Consider the following 16,289-nt stretch of genomic DNA (forward strand, 5'->3'; position numbering starts at 1 on the left):
CCCACAACTTTGGAGAGAAGGTCCAGCCCTCTGAGCAGGGACCAGCCCTGAGGCTTAAGTGAACTTGCATAGACACGTGTATGTGTATGTGTTTGTGTATGTATGTGTGCGTGTGAAAGAGAAGGAGAGAGGGCGAGAGAGAGGGAGAGAGGGAGAGTGGGATGGGCACTCTGTGGAAAGGGGAACAGTCTCTCATACATGGGTGAGAGGCTGGAACCCTCCAACAAAGCCTAGTGACTCAACATGTTGAAGTGTGGGTTTGGGGGCTGAACATCCTTGGGAAGCCCTGAGGGGCTGCTGAAGCAGGGTTCCTGGTCTCCTCGGAGGCTGGGCCTCCCCTTGATGGGGGCTCACAGAAAGTCAAACAGCCCGAAATTCTTGGCTGCTCCAGGCCCAGGAAAAATTGAGGGAAGAAAAAAGAAAGAAAAGAAATGTTTCAGGCCCAGAGGTGAGATGAGCCTGCTGGTTAGTAGGGTTAGGGGTCGGAAGGAACCAGCACACAGGGCAGGCATGGGGGTGTGGATGTAGGGGAAGAACAGATATGCTTCCTGAAAGCCACTAGCAGCTCAGGCAACTAAGGGGGTCCTTTGGGCCTCTAGTGAAGGCCAGCACAGGCAGGGATCATGTGGATGGTTATTATAAGTGACTATAGTTCTAGGGTGCAGGACTGGGGCAGCGATGGGGGTGCGGTGGGCAGTTAGGAAGAGGAATAAATGGAGCAAATATTTTTTGGTGTCAGTATTGTGGGGGAAAAGTCAAGAGATTGGCACACATGCTTGAGGAGATGCAGTTAATAGAGGGCTGATGTAGCTGACTGAACAGTGCAAGGTTGCTGAGGGGGAAAAGGCGGGGAGAAGGGGGTGAGCAGGGCCTCAAGGGCACCACTGGGGTAACTCCTGAAGTGTTTGTGGGGAATAAGGAGCAGCACCAGCAAGTCAGGTCCCAGTGACACGAAGGATCCTGGCAAGTCCTACGCAGCAGTTAGTGAGCAGAGGGACAAGCTGGGGCTGATGGCAGGTTAGGGGCCGCAGTGGCGATCGGTGGGTGCACCCCGCCCTCGCTGCGCCCAGCGAGCAGTTAGCGCGCCTGAATTTAGTTCAATTTATTTCCCTTTCAGGTACCAGACAAAGTAAAAAAGACGGACGGATGGAGAGAGGGACGCAACCGCCCAGGGGTGGGAGTGGGATGGATGTGGGGGAGGGGTCCTGTTCACATCACATCCACAAAGAACTCACTGGGGTTTCCCATGGCCATGCGGAAGGACTGTCTGCTGGCTGTCAGTTCGGGGGGCACGGAGGCCAGGTCGCGACCCGGAGGGGCTCCTGGGGGCCCCATGGCCGCGGGCGGAGGGGGCATCATCAGCATGGGGGGACCGTAGAGAGGGGGCACGCCAGGGGGGCCGTAGCTCGGATGCGTGTGGTGACTGCGCAGGCTGCTGGCCATTGAGTGGTGGCTGCGGTGGCTATGCTCGCTGGCGGCAGGACCTGAGCGCTCGCTGGGCGCCCGCTCCCGCGGCCCCCGCAGGCTGCTGCGGGTTGTGTGGTCCGACTCGCTGCCGCTGCCGCCAGACTTTGAGTCCCCCGCCTTCGGGTCCTTCTCCTTCCGTCGGTCACTGCCGCTACGGTTGGAGCCACTGCTCCGGCTGCCTATAGGGGACAGGCAGGGACAGGATGGGGGATGCTCAGATCTTGCAGAAGCTTGGGGCTCACCTGTGCACCCCCCACCCCCAAGCCCCCTGCCTTACCTTCACTGTGCTGACTGCTGGCGCTGCCCCCACCATAGCTGTACCCCAGCTCTGGGAAGCCTGGGTGAGGGTTGTAGGGGTGCGGGGGCGGCGGGTACTGGTAAGGGAAAGCCATGGGCCAAGGGGCTGCCCCTGGGTGTGGCAAAGGGGCCAGCGTGTCCTGGTCAGAGGCGCCGCTGGAGCCATCGTGATCATGGAGGGACAGGTTGGCCATGTCTGCAGAGGGGAGGGGAGGGCCAGATGAGCTGGGTCATGCCCCTAGGTCAGGAGAGAAAGGTCCCCCAGTCTAGGTAGGGTGGGTACATTTGCGATGACACCAACAGCAGTGGTAGTTTGTCCCCCAAATAAGAGGAGGCACAGGTCAGAGATCTCTCACTTCTTCACACCCCCTCTGCCACCCACCTGAGATGGTGGAGAGGGAGACCCTATGGACACAGCCCCAAGGAAAACCCTCCTCAGGAGGGCCCTGAGTCACCACTTCAGATGCTCAGTGCCAAATCCTTACGCTCAACTCCCAGTCTCAGGGAGGCCCCCTTCCAAGCGTTTGACAGTTTCTCCTCCTTCCTTAGTGGGCCACAAGGAGCATAACTTTTAATTGGTAATTTTCTCCTTTGTTCACTTAGACGGTAAAGGTAGGGGAATGTGGGAAGCTGAAATACCAGACAGGTATTGCATACCTGCGATTCATTAGGCACAATACAAAGCACTTCACCTCATGCAAATGTTATCACATTTTTTCCAGATGAGGAAAGTGAAGTCCAGGAAGGTTAAATGACTGGCCTGAGGTCAATCCAAATTGTAGCCAGAGCAGAAGCTAAGAGTTGCTTCCTTTCTTCTTACCTTTCCAGATGAGTCATTAGTAAGGAGTAGGGAACATTTTGGGGAAATTTAGGTGAAATTTTGCCCTCTCCTTTCACCTAGGACTAAAAAAAAGTACCCATTATAGGCCAGAAAGAACATAGGCCTTTCAGATTCTCCCCATACAAAAGCCCTTGGCCCAGATAAATTTTCTGGTGCTGCTGGAGAAGGTGGGAAGGGCTCAGAAAGAGAACAACTTAGGTGCCTCCTCTGCGCCCTCCACTCTGTTCCCAGGGAGGCCTCATCCTTCACAGCACTCATCTCAATGTATTAATGTGACCTGGTCAGGAGAGGGGGATTTGAGGGGGCTGAGGCAGTCTGTGGAGTCTACCAGCTAAGCCATCGACCTGTTAAGGCCTGCAGCTAGCACGGGGCTGGGGGTGGGGGTTGGTGAGAAGCAAGGGCCTGCCTTGGCTCATGCCCCAAGAGCTGGTGACTGTTTCAGCCTCCAGGTTGTTGTCCTGAGGGGAGTTAACTGTGGACTCCTGGGGCTGGCTACCCAGGTCACCAACTCTTTCCTTTGAGTCTGCCACATTCCCAGCTGAGGAGACCTTGGCCAGTGAGAAGAAAAAGACCTCTGTTAGCATATCCCTGAACTGGGCCTCTGGGGGCCTTGGCCCAGGGTAGAAAGAAGACCCAGGAGGCCCAGGGATAGAACAACATCTCTTGAGCAAAAACCACAACTGTCTTGAGAAGCTTTAGGTGTCCCTAGATGTTTGAGGCTAGGCCTCACTTCTGCTAATGATGGTAATAATAACCATATAGAATTGAGTCTAAAAAGCCATTAATTTTAAGGTGTATCCCAACTTTAGAGATATTGCAATGTGAAAAAAATGTTCACCTTAGAATCAATTAAATATATGAAAAATGGAGAACTTTTTTTAGAGCACTTACAGTCGGACAAACATGGTGCTAAAAGCATTATACACATTGTCTTAACCTCAAAACAGCTCTAAAATAGGTTCTACTATTACCTCCAAATTACAGATCAAGGAATTGAGACAATGAGAGGCAGTGTCACTTACTCATGTTTACATAGTCAGGGCGGAGTTAGGATTTGAATTCAGAGCTATCCAACTCTAAAACCCTATGCATCCACCACAGACTTGTGCTCTGCAGCAACAGCCTTTCTAACCCTAGAACCTAATCTGAAGCATTTTAAAAGTTAGCTTTTGGGGGCACCCGGGTGTCTCAGTCAGTTAAACATCTGACTCTCGGCTTCAGCTCAGGTCATGATCTTGCAGTTTGTGGGTTTGAGCCCCACATCAGGCTCTGCGCTGATAGTGCGGAGCCTGCTTGGGATTTTCTCTCTCCCTCTCTCTCTGCCCCTCCCCTACTTGTTCTCTCTCACTCTCTCCCAAAAGAAATAAATAAACTTAAAAAAAAAACAAAAATAAAAAACAACACACAAAGGTTAGCTTTTGGACTCCAGCCAGCAAGCACCCTTGGCTGACAAAAGGCTCCCTGAGGCAGAGGTGGCTGCTGGGAATGCTCCAAGTCCTGAAATGTCCTGTTTTGGGAACTCCCCTTCCTTCCCAAAGTGTGTCTATGTGCTCAGGAGGAGAAGGGGGGGTGGGGGGAGTTCCCTGAGACCTCTCCTCCTTAAAACCCTCACTGGCTTTGCACTCTCTCAGGATCAAGTCCAAACTGCTCAATGCAGCTTGCAGAGTCCTCTACAAGCTGGCCCTGACAGCTTTTCCAGTTTTGTCCCAAGGTCCAGCCTAGCCTCAAGGGTATGAGGAGGCTGGGGATGTGGGGCCTCAGGCCAGCCCTAGGTCTTGCCCTGGTGGAACCTGCTTGATGCTTAGAGGCTGATCAGGGGCCAACAGGAGGATCTGCATTTGACTTTGCTAAGACAATGTTTCTGCAATACCACACACCTAGGTAGCCCCAGATGGTGGTAAGAATGAGGACTCTGGAGCCAGAAAGACCTGGACCCCCAAGGCCTAACTCTGCTTCTGGCTGTGAGAATGGGTGGACTATCTAACATCTCTAAGTCTCGGTTTCCTCAGCTAAAATAGGGATAGTGATCCACCTCACCCAAGGGTGAGGAGGTGGAGGTTGTGAGGACTGAGAGTGATATGCTGCTTAGAAACAACGAGCATGGTGCCAGAAACACATCAGGCACTTAGAAAATGCCAGCCCCAAGACGGGGACGCAGAGAAGGTGAAAAGGCCTGACTTGGCTCTGCTTCTACTAGAGAGGGAGGCCTGTGTCAGGCCTTGAGTTGGGCCCCCAGCTCAGCTGCCTGCTCACGCTTCGTATGGGTTCCCTGGAGTCTGCTGCCACATCCCTGGGCACCTCCCCACTCCCAGCCAGGAGACAGAGCAAGGAGGTGGGGGAGGCACATACTGCCACAGAGGTCACCGAAGATGTAGTAGCACTGCTCGGAGAAGGTGATCTTGTTGACAGTGTGGCGGATGAAGCCGGCTTTCAGCAGGTTGCTGGCATATTTGCGGGCCTCTCGCCGGTCAGTGAAGCCTTCCACGTTGTGGTACAGCCAGTCCACCACATCTGAGCCTGGAGGCAAGGCAGCCACTTGATGGGGAGGCCCACCTGACTTGGGCTCATCTGACCTCACAAGAGCCATGAGGCTGGGGCTGGTTCTAGTTCAAAGGAGTGGCCCGAGGGCCACTTTAGCCCCCAGCCTGCCCTGCCCCATCACTCCCCACCCCGGCCTTCATCCCACCATGGGGCCCTCTCACCGATGAAAGCGTTGGGGATGGTAATCTTGAGCCACATGCGGTCACGGACCTCCAGCCCAGATTCAGGGGAGGCCATGGCTTTTACGATGGCGGCCATGTCACTGTGGATGGATAGGTGGAAGTCGTCTAGGCCTAGGGGTGGGAGGCAGAATGGTGAGGCAGAAAGGGGTTAGAGTTAGGTAGAGAAGAATTTGCATCGCAGCTCTACCATCTAATAATTGTGGACCAATGTTGGGCACATTACTGATTTCTAGGACACTCAGTTTCCTCTGTAAAAATAGGGACTTTAATATCTATTTCGAGAGTATATCTGAAGACAGAAATAATATAAATGAAGATGCTTAGCATAGAATATGTGTATTATAATGAAAACAGCAGTCATTTATTGAGTGTTACTTCATGCCACATATTGTGATTGAGGCTTCACTTATATTCTCTCATTAAACCCCCAGGAACCTGGTAGACTATGTATCATTAGTCCTGTTTTACTAGAGGAAACAGGCTCACTGGATGCTCAATACAGGTTCAGAAGCAAACACTGTTTAGTGAGGGTTAGGTGTCCACTGAAGGAAGCTGCAGTGTGAGGTAGCTAGGATGAACTCCCAGCTCCCTCTCACTTTTAAGCAAGAGTTTCCACGTGGGTCTTCATCAGTCCCTCCCACCTTGCCCCGTCTGGCTGGGCCTAGGGGGCAGGACTGGACACTCACGTTCTGTATCAGGGATGGAGCTGGTGATGGAAGAGCTGGTGGAGGTGATGGTGCTCAGGGAGGGGCTCATGCCATAGGCAGGGAAGGTGCCGGTCATGGCTGCAGTGTGGGAGACCCAGGCTGCAGGGTCAATGGGCCGGATGGGCTCGCCTGCAGGGAGGATGAGAGGTCAGGGGCCGCCTACCCTGTCCACTGCCAGGCCCAACAGGGTAGGTATGAGGGTTCAAGGCAACACAGAAGGAAGGAGAGACATGGCTCATGTATGCCAAGCACCAACTTTAGGGCTGAGTCCCCCATCCACTTACTCCTGGGCAGTGTGAAGCAACCACGTGGACTTGGGTCCCAGCACTTGGCTACAGTCAGGGTGATGGGCCTGAAAGCAAGGATGACCCTAGTGAGGGCAGGATGCGTGGAGGCCAGACCAACCCCCTTGCTTGAGAATCAGAAATGCCTGCCCCCTCCTTCCCAACATCCCATCCCATCCGTACCCCGGTTTGTGCACAATCTCCCGCAGTACCCGGACTGCGTCGTCATTACTCATGTTCTCAAAGTTGATCTCGTTTACCTGGGAGAGAGGGCCAGGAGTGGGATAAGCAGCTGGGTTGGGGAGGTGGGTAGGGAAGCAGAGCTTGGTGGATCAGGAGGTCTTCCCCCTACCAAGAAGTGGCCTCTAAATGAGCAGGGTACAGAGGGTAGGAATATCTCCCTTCTCCCCACCCACACCGCCACACCGGGTGGGCAGTGGTACCTGTAACAGCATATCTCCTGGCTCGATGCGTCCATCTGCAGCCACAGCCCCACCCTTCATGATAGAGCCGATGTAGATGCCTCCATCACCTCGCTCGTTGCTTTGGCCCACAATGGAGATGCCCAAAAAGTTGTACTTTTCTATAGAGAGTAATAAGACCTTAAGAGGGGAACAAGGTTCCTACCTAAATTCCAAGCCCTTTATCAGTCAAGGGTGGAAAGGGATGGGAACTAACATTCATTGAACCTGAATAAGGTCCTGAATTCAAGATGGTCAAGAATATTTCCATTTAATCCTTGTTAGTTCTGCCACAGGGACTCTTAGTCCCATTTTACAAAACAGTCAAATGAGGTTCAGAGAGCTTCAATGACTTTTCTAAGCCATTACGTGGCAGGATTCAAACTCAGGCTTAAATTCCAAGGTTGGGGCTCTTTTCACTATAGCCAGTTATTTCCTAAAGAGAGTGCCTATGACAGACATCAGAGAGCAACAAGCAATGGCTGAAAAATGGGAAGGGGGATAAGAATCAGAAATCACTTCCTCCAGGAAGCCTTCCTTGCCATTCTCTGCTTCTACAACTCTCTGTGCTGATCTCTGTCATGGCCCTGATCATGAGATACTGAAACGATCAGTTTATGTACCAGTTTATGTTTATGAGAGAGAGCTCCTCGGGGGCAGGGAATGTATCTTATGCCTCTCTGACCTCCTCAAGTTTGCCCAGTGTCTGGTATATAAATGTTCAAGAGTTGTTTCACCAGACTCACCCATGTTGAGAGTGACTGTGATGATGTTGAGTGACATGGTGGAGTCCGTGATGCTGCTGAAGGACGAGGACTGGAATAGATAGAGGCCTTGAGCAGCAGGTAGGGGTCCCAAGAACTCACTGTTCCCACCTAGCTCTTCCACAAGGGGAGCCTTCAGTACCCCCTCCCCTCTAAGGCTCTAAGCCTGGCCCAATAGGAGGGGGTCTAAGGAAGCACACACCCTGGATCTGCCTGGACAGGGCTCAGTCTGCCCCCACCCATCCCTCAGGCCCCATACCCGCTCAATCCGCGAAACCTTCTGCTTCCTCCGCCGCCGCTTATGTCTTCTCATCAGGCGTGAGGCGCTGCTCTGCTCTGTGGAGCTGCTGAACCTGGGGGGCCCACAGTCGTTCCCCACCAGGCTGGCCCAGCCCTGCCCCACAAGAGGCACTGCAGGGCCCAAGTCCCCCACGCAAAGCCCACAGCCCTCCCAGGGTCCCAGCATCCTTAGGGGTCAGGGCTCTTGGAGGGGCGGTTACCTGCCCCATAGTACCAATGAAACCAAAGCCCCACCTGCTGGTGGAGTCATCCTCATCCGAATCAAAGAAGCTGGTGGTCTCTAACTCGCTGCTCATAAGGGTGGATGAGCTATCGTAACCCCCTGGCTCTCGCCGCCGCTCCCCCTTTGCAGTTCCATTTAGCCGGGTTGCTGTAGGGAATAGAGGCAGCTGGGTTCACAGTGTCAACGCAGGAGGGAAGGACAGACACAGGGAGGGGCTGGGGCTGCACCGGGGCTAGGCATATCCAGAGCTCAGAACAGGGCTGAGGGCAGCTGAATGGAGGAGTGGAGAAGGCGTCTGTTTAGGGAAGACGCACTGTGTTCTGGGCCGTCCCTCCTGCGTGGCCGCTCACGCTGGGCTGACACCAAGGAGTCCGTCTCTGTGTCATTGTCCAAGTTCTCCTGGCTGCCTCCACCAGCATGAGGGCTGCAGGGAAGAGAAGACTTGGTGGGAGAGGGGGCAGGGCTGGGGGCTCCCTCCCCCAGCCCTGGGCTGAGCTGATGCGGCCCTTCCCCAAGGGCCCTCTCCACTCTGAGGTCACACTCACTGGAAGGATGGGGGCCGGGAGTCCCCAATGCCTCCTGTGCGTTCCATGGGTGGTGGCAGTTCTGATGGGTTGTCAGCACAGAAGGGAGCAGGCTCTGGGTGTGAGCCCTCAGCAGACACCAACTGATGGGGAAAGAATGGGTGGGTAGTAGGTACAGGGGCGCCAGGGAAATAGCAGATGGCTTCTGGAAGGGCATGCAGACTTGGGGAGAATGAAGCAGGGGACATGGAGGAAGAAGAGACAGGACTGTGCAAGGTCAGCTGAGGCAAGGAATGGACTCAGTGCTATCAGCACTGATGGGGGGATGGGAGGCATGGGTTGTTGGAAGTGGCATGGGGGCAGGGAACAAGGGTCAGTGGTCCAAAAGAGAGGTTGGCTGGAATCTGAGGCAAAGTGCTTCAAAAGGCATAGGAGACATTGTCCTACAATGTCCCACATTTCCCCCTACCCCCGGCCAACTAACCTTTCACCAAGGCTACATAATCTGAGGGGAGAAACAGTTCAGGTAGAAAACTCAAGGAAGATTCAGATATTGAAGCATAAAACCACCAGCTACAATCTTAGCAATGCTTTTCCTCTGTCCAGCCCACCATAGGAATATAGGAGGAGGGGTGCTGAGGAGAGCTCCTTACCCAGGACACCACCCGGCCATTGAAGCAGGGCAGCTTGGCATTGTCGTCAGAGATTTCCTCCTTCACCACTCTGCAGGGAAAGGGTGGGGGTCTCAGAATGAGCTTTCTGGGGTGGAAATGGAAGTGTCCTCACAATCCTAACTCAGGGGGTCCTCCACCTAACCTGGGAATCAAACCACCAGCCTAAGCCTTTCAAATGGGAGCAGAAGTGGGGGTCACCCAAGGACAGCTCTTTAGCACCACCAGGAAGACACCAGCCCTGCCCAGGCCAGATGCTGCCCTAGAGTGTCCTCTTAGTCATCAGGTGATTGCAAATTACACCTGACAAATTGCTGTCCCCCCTAGTGTGGCCATTCCCTAAAATCTCTAAAGGGCTTTACCTAGCCCCAACATAGCTCTTTTGGGCTAGACCTATTCTTTCCCTCTGACCCTAAACTAGGAAAAAGTACACCCTTATTTCTCTTTCCCTTCTTAGTTGGGAATCCTGACATTCTTCTGGAAGGTGTGGATGAGGAGTTTAAGGAAATTAGGAAAGAGAAGGGAAAAAGGTATTTACTGAACATCCTCCACTGCCACTATGGTAATAGCAACAAACTGCTCTCATTTACTGGGCATGTATCATGGGCCAAGCACTAAGCTAAGCACTTTGCTTATTTCATTTCATTTAATACTCACTGCAATGCTGAGATAGATACAGATGGGGAAATTAAGACTTAGTAGGTTCAGAAATTCACTTACAGTCACATCACCAAGAAGAGCTGGAATTTGAATCCTGGTCAGCCTGACTCTTTAGCCTTTATTCTTAACTATTATGCCATCTTATCTCCCTATAGTTAGAATGTATAATCTTCACATCACCTTCATTGTGTGGACAATATCCTCTTTTTATGAGTAAAGAAATGGAGAAACATTCAGTAACTTGCCCAGGGCCACAGAGCAGAAAGACGTCAGAACTAAAATTCAACCCCAAGCTTGCCTGACTCTAAAACCCATGCTCTTCCCATGGTACTTCGCATTCTTTCCTGTACAGTGAGAGGTGATGTGGATCTGTGGTGGGTAAGGGTTGGGGAGACAGGGATGTAGGGCATGGCAGGGGTCGGATGTGTATACAGGCATGTAGTTTGGCTTGAGGGGTGCATCAAGGTGATAAGTCAGACTATGACTACAGTTTGGGGACCCCCAGACTGTGTCAAACACCCTAGGAGTACAGAGTTGGAAAGATGCCATCAATGGCAAGAGGAAGACATGTGCCTGGGATTGTGAGCAGAGAGGGAAGATAGCAAGGAAGGAGGCTGGGAAGCCTAGTCCTTCCTTGTTCTTGGAGCAGCTTCTGCCTAGAGCTGGGAACATGCCTGGCTCCTTGTGATGCTCATATTCTTGGACTCACAGCCAAGTCTGAAGACTGAGCCTGCCCTTCTCCCTCCCATCCAGCTCTGGCTCCTACACCATTTCCAACCCCACAAAGACCCCAAAAAAGCATCACAAGTCAGGCCCATGATGCCAGAAAGCCTAGAGACAGAACATGCTGAAAAGAAGGGACATGGAAGTAGCTCAGACTCACCAGCCAGTCTGGCCATGGGGTACCCTAAACTTGCAGCCCACAAGGGGAACTGGGACTCACAGGAAAATGGGGTATGTGGGCCAAATGGCAGAGACTATGATCTGCTCTGGAGAGGGTCTCCCTATAGTGGGAAACTGCTGCTGAGTCCCCACTACTCACTCCCCCAGCAGGCCCCACCACACAGCTCCACGCTACAGATGTTTCCTCTCTTTCTAGGGGTCACCGACAGGTCGCCAAGGCTCTGCTGACTCACAAGGATCAGCTGATCTTCAGCAGCAGCCTTGGGGGACCTCAGACAAGCCTCCCCCTCACACCACGGAGATGAATGGTTCAGAGTTCCATGCCACACACACACACACACACACACACACACACACACACACACACACACTCCAAGCAGAGTTGGACAAATCTGGGTTCTAATTCTGCCACTTATTAGCCCTCCTATCTCAGAGAAGTTTCTTAACATTTCCAAGCCTTTGTCTTGTCCTGGTAAGTGGGATTTGTAAACGCCTGGCATGGTCTAGGATTACAATAAAAGCTAATTACTAACCGTGTCAATTTTTAGCAGGGTCTATTCTCTCTTTCCAATTATGTGTAAATTTCTAAGGGCAGGGACCAAACAAATCTGCTCACTATTGTCCATTCAAATAAAAAGCCTTTGCTAAGAGCCCAGCAGGTTTTAAATCCTATGCTGGCCATTGTATAAAACCTCAAGAAGCATCAGACCAGGAGCCCGCCTTGTCCTTGGAGGTTATGGCCCAACGGACAATTCACACAAGTATATGGCAAGTGGGAAGTAGTCAGAACCACAAGAGCAGCAGATGTGTTCACTGGACAGATGTCTGTTGAGTAGGTGTCTTTGGTGTCATGTCCTGGCTAGGAGCTGGGTTGGTATAAGGGTAAACAGGATAAAGTGTCATAACTTTAAAAGCTAAACCCAGAGGATGGGAAAATTTGGCCCCGGGAAGACAAGAGGAGTGTGCTCTCAGTACCAAGTGCAGAGGCAAGGCAGTGTGTGACATGGAGTGGGCAGGAACATAGTGGCCCAACTTCTCATGTTGTTCCTACCTACGGCTCAAGGCCACTCTAATATTCATCCACCATCTCCCTCAGTGGTGAAAATGTTTATTCTTCCTCCATTATCCAAGTAATTTAAGAGGGTTGGGCCTACCCTAGCTTGACAAATACTTCTGGAGACCAGATGGGAGTTGGGGAGTCCTCAGGCCTTATAAGCCAGAACCTTAGAGGCTGAGCCTGGAGAGCAGCCTTCCTCCTCTGACCCACTCTCCATCTGTCAGCAGAGGTTACTGGCCTCTGCCCGACCCTGGTCTCATGGGGCTAGGATATGTGGCAACCCTATCATTTCTACAGTTTGCCAAGGCTCAGCATCTCCTTTGGAGAGGATGTGTCTGTTAAAGTGATAATAATACCTACAATTGTGTGATTAAGGTCTTAGACTTTGGAGCCAGATTCCTGATGTAAAATCAAGCTCTGCCACTTACCAGCTATGTGACCTTGGGTAAATTACTTAAGTTTTCTGTGCTCTAGTTTTTTCATGTAAAAACTGAGGATATTACTACTTATTTCATAGGGCTGTTAAGATGACTGAATGAATAAAGATTTGAAAAGCATTTAGATCAGTGCATGTATACCAAAGTACCATAAAAAGAATTTGTTAAATACATGAAATAAATATATACTTCTTAGCTACTAGTCCTGTGACAAGACAGCCCTACCACGTCTCCTGCTCATTAATCCTTCTGGGGATAAAAACAAAACCAATCTCCTCCTTTAGCTTTGTTCTCAACTCTGTTAAAACAGTCTACTATAACATTTTGCAAACGATGGTTCAAGTACCACTAATGTATGCAAGATCACTTCAGGTGTACCTGATGAATATTTAATGCAATAGTTAAGTATTTTTTTTAACATATTTTAGAAAGAAATACAAATAGAAAATCAGACTGTGATTTCATATTACTGACTGGGTCAAGCTAAGAAGGAGTGAGTGGGCTGACAGTGGATTTAAAGAATAGTATTAAGTCAACAGTGAGCAGATGTAACTATGATTGTAGTTAGGCCTGGCTTGATAGCAGCCCGGGCGGAGTGGGAGGCAGCCCAGAGAGGTCTAGGTTTAGGAGGTGGGAGCTAAGCCCAGTGGGTTCAGGGGTGAGTTGGGAGTGGAGACACAGGCCTACCCTAGTCCCTTAAGGCAAATGACCCCAGCACACTGGACTCTAACTGATTTCCCCTATCCCATACCCTGTGGCAGCATCTTGGTCTCTTCCAGCTCTGTTTTTCTCTTACCAGACCAAAGCATCTGCCCCCTCACTCTCACCCCTTGCAGATCGATCGATCCCTCTTCAGAATCTTCCAATCAGGAGTGTCTGTCCCTGGACTAAAGCCAGACAATGATTACTACACTACAAGTACCTCACCCCAGGGTAGGAACAACAACAGAAACAGGACTGGTCAGAAGATGCATAGCACTTCCCACTGCACAAAGCGTTCTCACACATAGGATCTCATGGGCTCATCAAACCCTGAGTTCCATGGGGAAACGTGACAGCAAAACATGCTAGGCAGAAGAGAGAGAAGATGCTTGCTTTCCAGGGCCAGGAGGGCAGGGGTCTTGGAAGAGAAGCCAGAAATATCAACACTGGGGAAGAGAACATCTCCCCTCACTCAGCTCTGGGGCCTCAGCTCCAAAGAGCAGTGCAGGCCTCAGGCTAGGGCAGGAGAGACAGCCTTTAGGCCTAGAGGGCCCCGGGAAGGCCTTCCCTACAGGCCTCCAGGCCCAGTGCCCAGTTAGTGTGGGGCAGGCAAGCCTGGGGGCCTCCCCTTCCCCCAGTCCCCTGGGAGTTATGGGGGGGGGGTTGTGAGGGGATGGGCCAGGCTCCCCCTCCCAGGCCAGCTGCTACAGAACCTTCCGGCTCCAACATTCCATCCCCTCTTAAAGGGAAAGTCGCTGCTTCCAAACTCAGCCTGTCCAAAGCCCTGCAGCTGGGTGGAGAAGACCCCGCCAGGGAGGGGAAGATGAAGAACACTAAGAGACTCTTTCTGGCCCTCCCATCCAGGCTCTGAGGCCCTTTCCAAGGTCTCCCCCTTGGCCACCATCGGGAGGAAAAAGGCCCCAGTTCTGAAGGGAAATCAGTACCTAGGCTAGTGGGGACTTCTCAGGGGTCAGGCACTCTGATTCTCTGACAACATCCCGAACACCCCACAAGGGAGGGGAGACAGCTAAATAAACATTAGGTTTGCTGACCTTAGCTTGCAGCCTTAGTCCCTGAGCCCCCCCAACTCCCCCTCCCTCCAGTTCAAAGTCCCCAGCAAAGCCCCTGGAAGCACTACTCCAAATATGGCTCTGAGTCGTGGAGCTGAAAAGATGGAGAAGAAGAAGGCCGAGTGCCAAACATCCTAAGTCTATGCTAAAAGGTGGCTCCCATGGCAGGAGGAAGGTTAGGGACTCTGGCTCTGGAATCGGGTGGAGGGGGGTGTGTGTGTAAGTGGGCCGCTGGTCTCTGAGGAGGTGAGGAGGCTCAGAACTCCAGTTGCTCTTGGGGAGTTGGTCGTCCTCCTAAACTAGGGGGGGCCTAGGTCCCCCATAAGAGGCAAAAGGAGAATCCCTAAAGAGGCTGGAACTCCAGCTGAAAGAGGCGGCCCAAATGGCCAAGTCGCCCCTAGAATCCTTAGTAGGGCCAGAAGCCAGTGTAGCAAGGGGAGTCCAAACTGGCTGAGTGGGCCGCGAGAAGCCGGAGGGGCCCGGGTCCCCCAGAGGTGAGGCGGGGGCCATCCTCACCCGAAATCGTCGTCCATAGACTTGAAGAAGAACTTATAGCTGGGTCGCTGCAGAACGCCCTTAAAGTCCGCCAAGGTGACGCGCTCGGCGGGCAGGGGCAGCTTCACCAGGTACGGCGTCTCCTGCCCGTCCAGGTGGTAGATGATCTTGGTCTCGCCCATGGCTCCGGCCTCGGGCCCCGGGGCCCGCGCGCGGCCTGCTCCGGCGGCCGGGCCGGGCCTTTCGGGCGGCGACGGCGCTCGGCGCGGCCCAGCGGTTCAGCCTCGCTCGGCAGCCGGCCGCGGCGCCAGCTCCCTTGTTCTCCGGCCGCTCCCGGGTCCCAGCGCCGCCTGCCGCTGCCGCGGCCGCCGCTTCCGCTCCCCACTCTCCCGGCTCGGCTGGCGACTACGACTCTTCCGGTGGCCGTGGCCCTCCGGGTTCTGGGCTGCGGCTGGGCCCGCTCCCCTCCCCCGACCCGGGCGCTGCCCCGCCCCAGCACGAGCCCCGCCCCCGTCCGCCGCCGAGCCGCGCTGGCCTCACCGCAGATGGCCCCGCGGACACCCAGCCTACCCGCTGAGCTGCAAGCTTGGCCTCAGGCGCTCAGGTCCCAGGCCCGCGGGGAGATTGGTGGCAGTCGCCTAGGCCCCCAGAAAGGAAGGGTAGATCTCACCAGGGTGGCTATGTTCCCGGACTCACCAAGGCCCTGGCTCTGGACCCAGGGGGGGATCTATCGGCTGTCAGCAGCCTGGGACGGGTGTAACACAGGGGTCACTTTGGTCCCCAGAGTTGGGGGGGAAGGGGGATGTGTGATTCTGACCAGGTATCAATGGAGGAAAGTGACCTCCACATGGCCCTTTAGGGTCTTTTGAAAAGCATAGCTGCTGTCACTGAGTCTGTCAAACTGAGTTCCTTGAGGACAGAATGGGATCGAGTTCTGATTTCTTCTTATAACTTCAATACAATACCTAGGTGCAAAGCAGTGGCTTATTAAATGGATTGATGCAGAACAAGTGCAAGAATGAAAATGAGTGCATGACTGGGACAGTAAGAAACCAGAACTAGGTGTAATCGGTCCCTAATAGATTTTCTCACCCCTTAGCTTTTAATTCATTCAATAAAGTGTCCATTTAGGTGCAAGGCATACTGTAGGGGATAAAGCAAAACAAGACAGGTAAGACTACTCTCAGGACTTTCACTGATCTGAAAAGAAGCACACAAGCTTGTAATAAATAACTTCAGAGTGACACATGCTACGAAAAAGATAAAATGGAGCAATGTGATAGTAAAAGGGAGAAGAGAATTATGGGTGGTTAGGGAAGGTCTCTTCCCTTTGAGCTAAGACAGAATGGAAGCAGCAGCAGCTATAAGAGGGTCTGGTGTGGGGGGAAAGCATTCCAAGCAGAGGGCATGGCCCAATATAAAGACTCAAGGCACAAATAACTCTCTCCCAATTTGAGGAACAAGGAGGCCATTGTGACTTTAGTGATAGTAGTAGATGAGGCTGGAAACATAGGCTGGGACTAGACCACATAGGTCTTTTAAGGCCACAGTAACAAGTGTGGGCTCCTCCCACTCCATTTTGTATCGTTGTCTAATTAGCATTTTCAGAGTAAGTACCTCTTCCACACAACTCTTCTGCTCAGGAACCTCTCGACATTCCCCCAGTGCCTTCCAAATATTCTTAGCACTGTATTCAAAACTCT

The 16,289-nt window shown here is 52.6% G+C and overlaps 1 protein-coding gene across 1 annotated transcript; it reads right to left on the reverse strand.

The window, feature by feature from the left end:
- Positions 1 to 1,087: 1,087 nt before the first annotated feature.
- Positions 1,088 to 14,974, reverse strand: DVL3 (dishevelled segment polarity protein 3). The gene is made up of 15 exons (XM_042956252.1): positions 14,608 to 14,974; positions 9,245 to 9,314; positions 8,613 to 8,734; positions 8,382 to 8,491; positions 8,079 to 8,214; positions 7,804 to 7,897; positions 7,527 to 7,596; positions 6,763 to 6,902; positions 6,503 to 6,579; positions 6,320 to 6,387; positions 6,015 to 6,164; positions 5,308 to 5,439; positions 4,955 to 5,122; positions 1,745 to 1,960; positions 1,088 to 1,646 (listed from the first exon to the last, which is right to left on the reverse strand). Exons 1-15 carry the CDS (start codon positions 14,766 to 14,768, stop codon positions 1,210 to 1,212), a joined length of 2,151 nt encoding a protein of 716 aa, XP_042812186.1. The 5' UTR covers positions 14,769 to 14,974; the 3' UTR covers positions 1,088 to 1,209.
- Between the last annotated feature and the right edge of the window lie 1,315 nt (positions 14,975 to 16,289).

Source organism: Panthera tigris, chromosome C2 (assembly GCF_018350195.1).
Source record: "Panthera tigris isolate Pti1 chromosome C2, P.tigris_Pti1_mat1.1, whole genome shotgun sequence".
NCBI classification, from domain to species: Eukaryota; Metazoa; Chordata; class Mammalia; order Carnivora; family Felidae; genus Panthera; species Panthera tigris.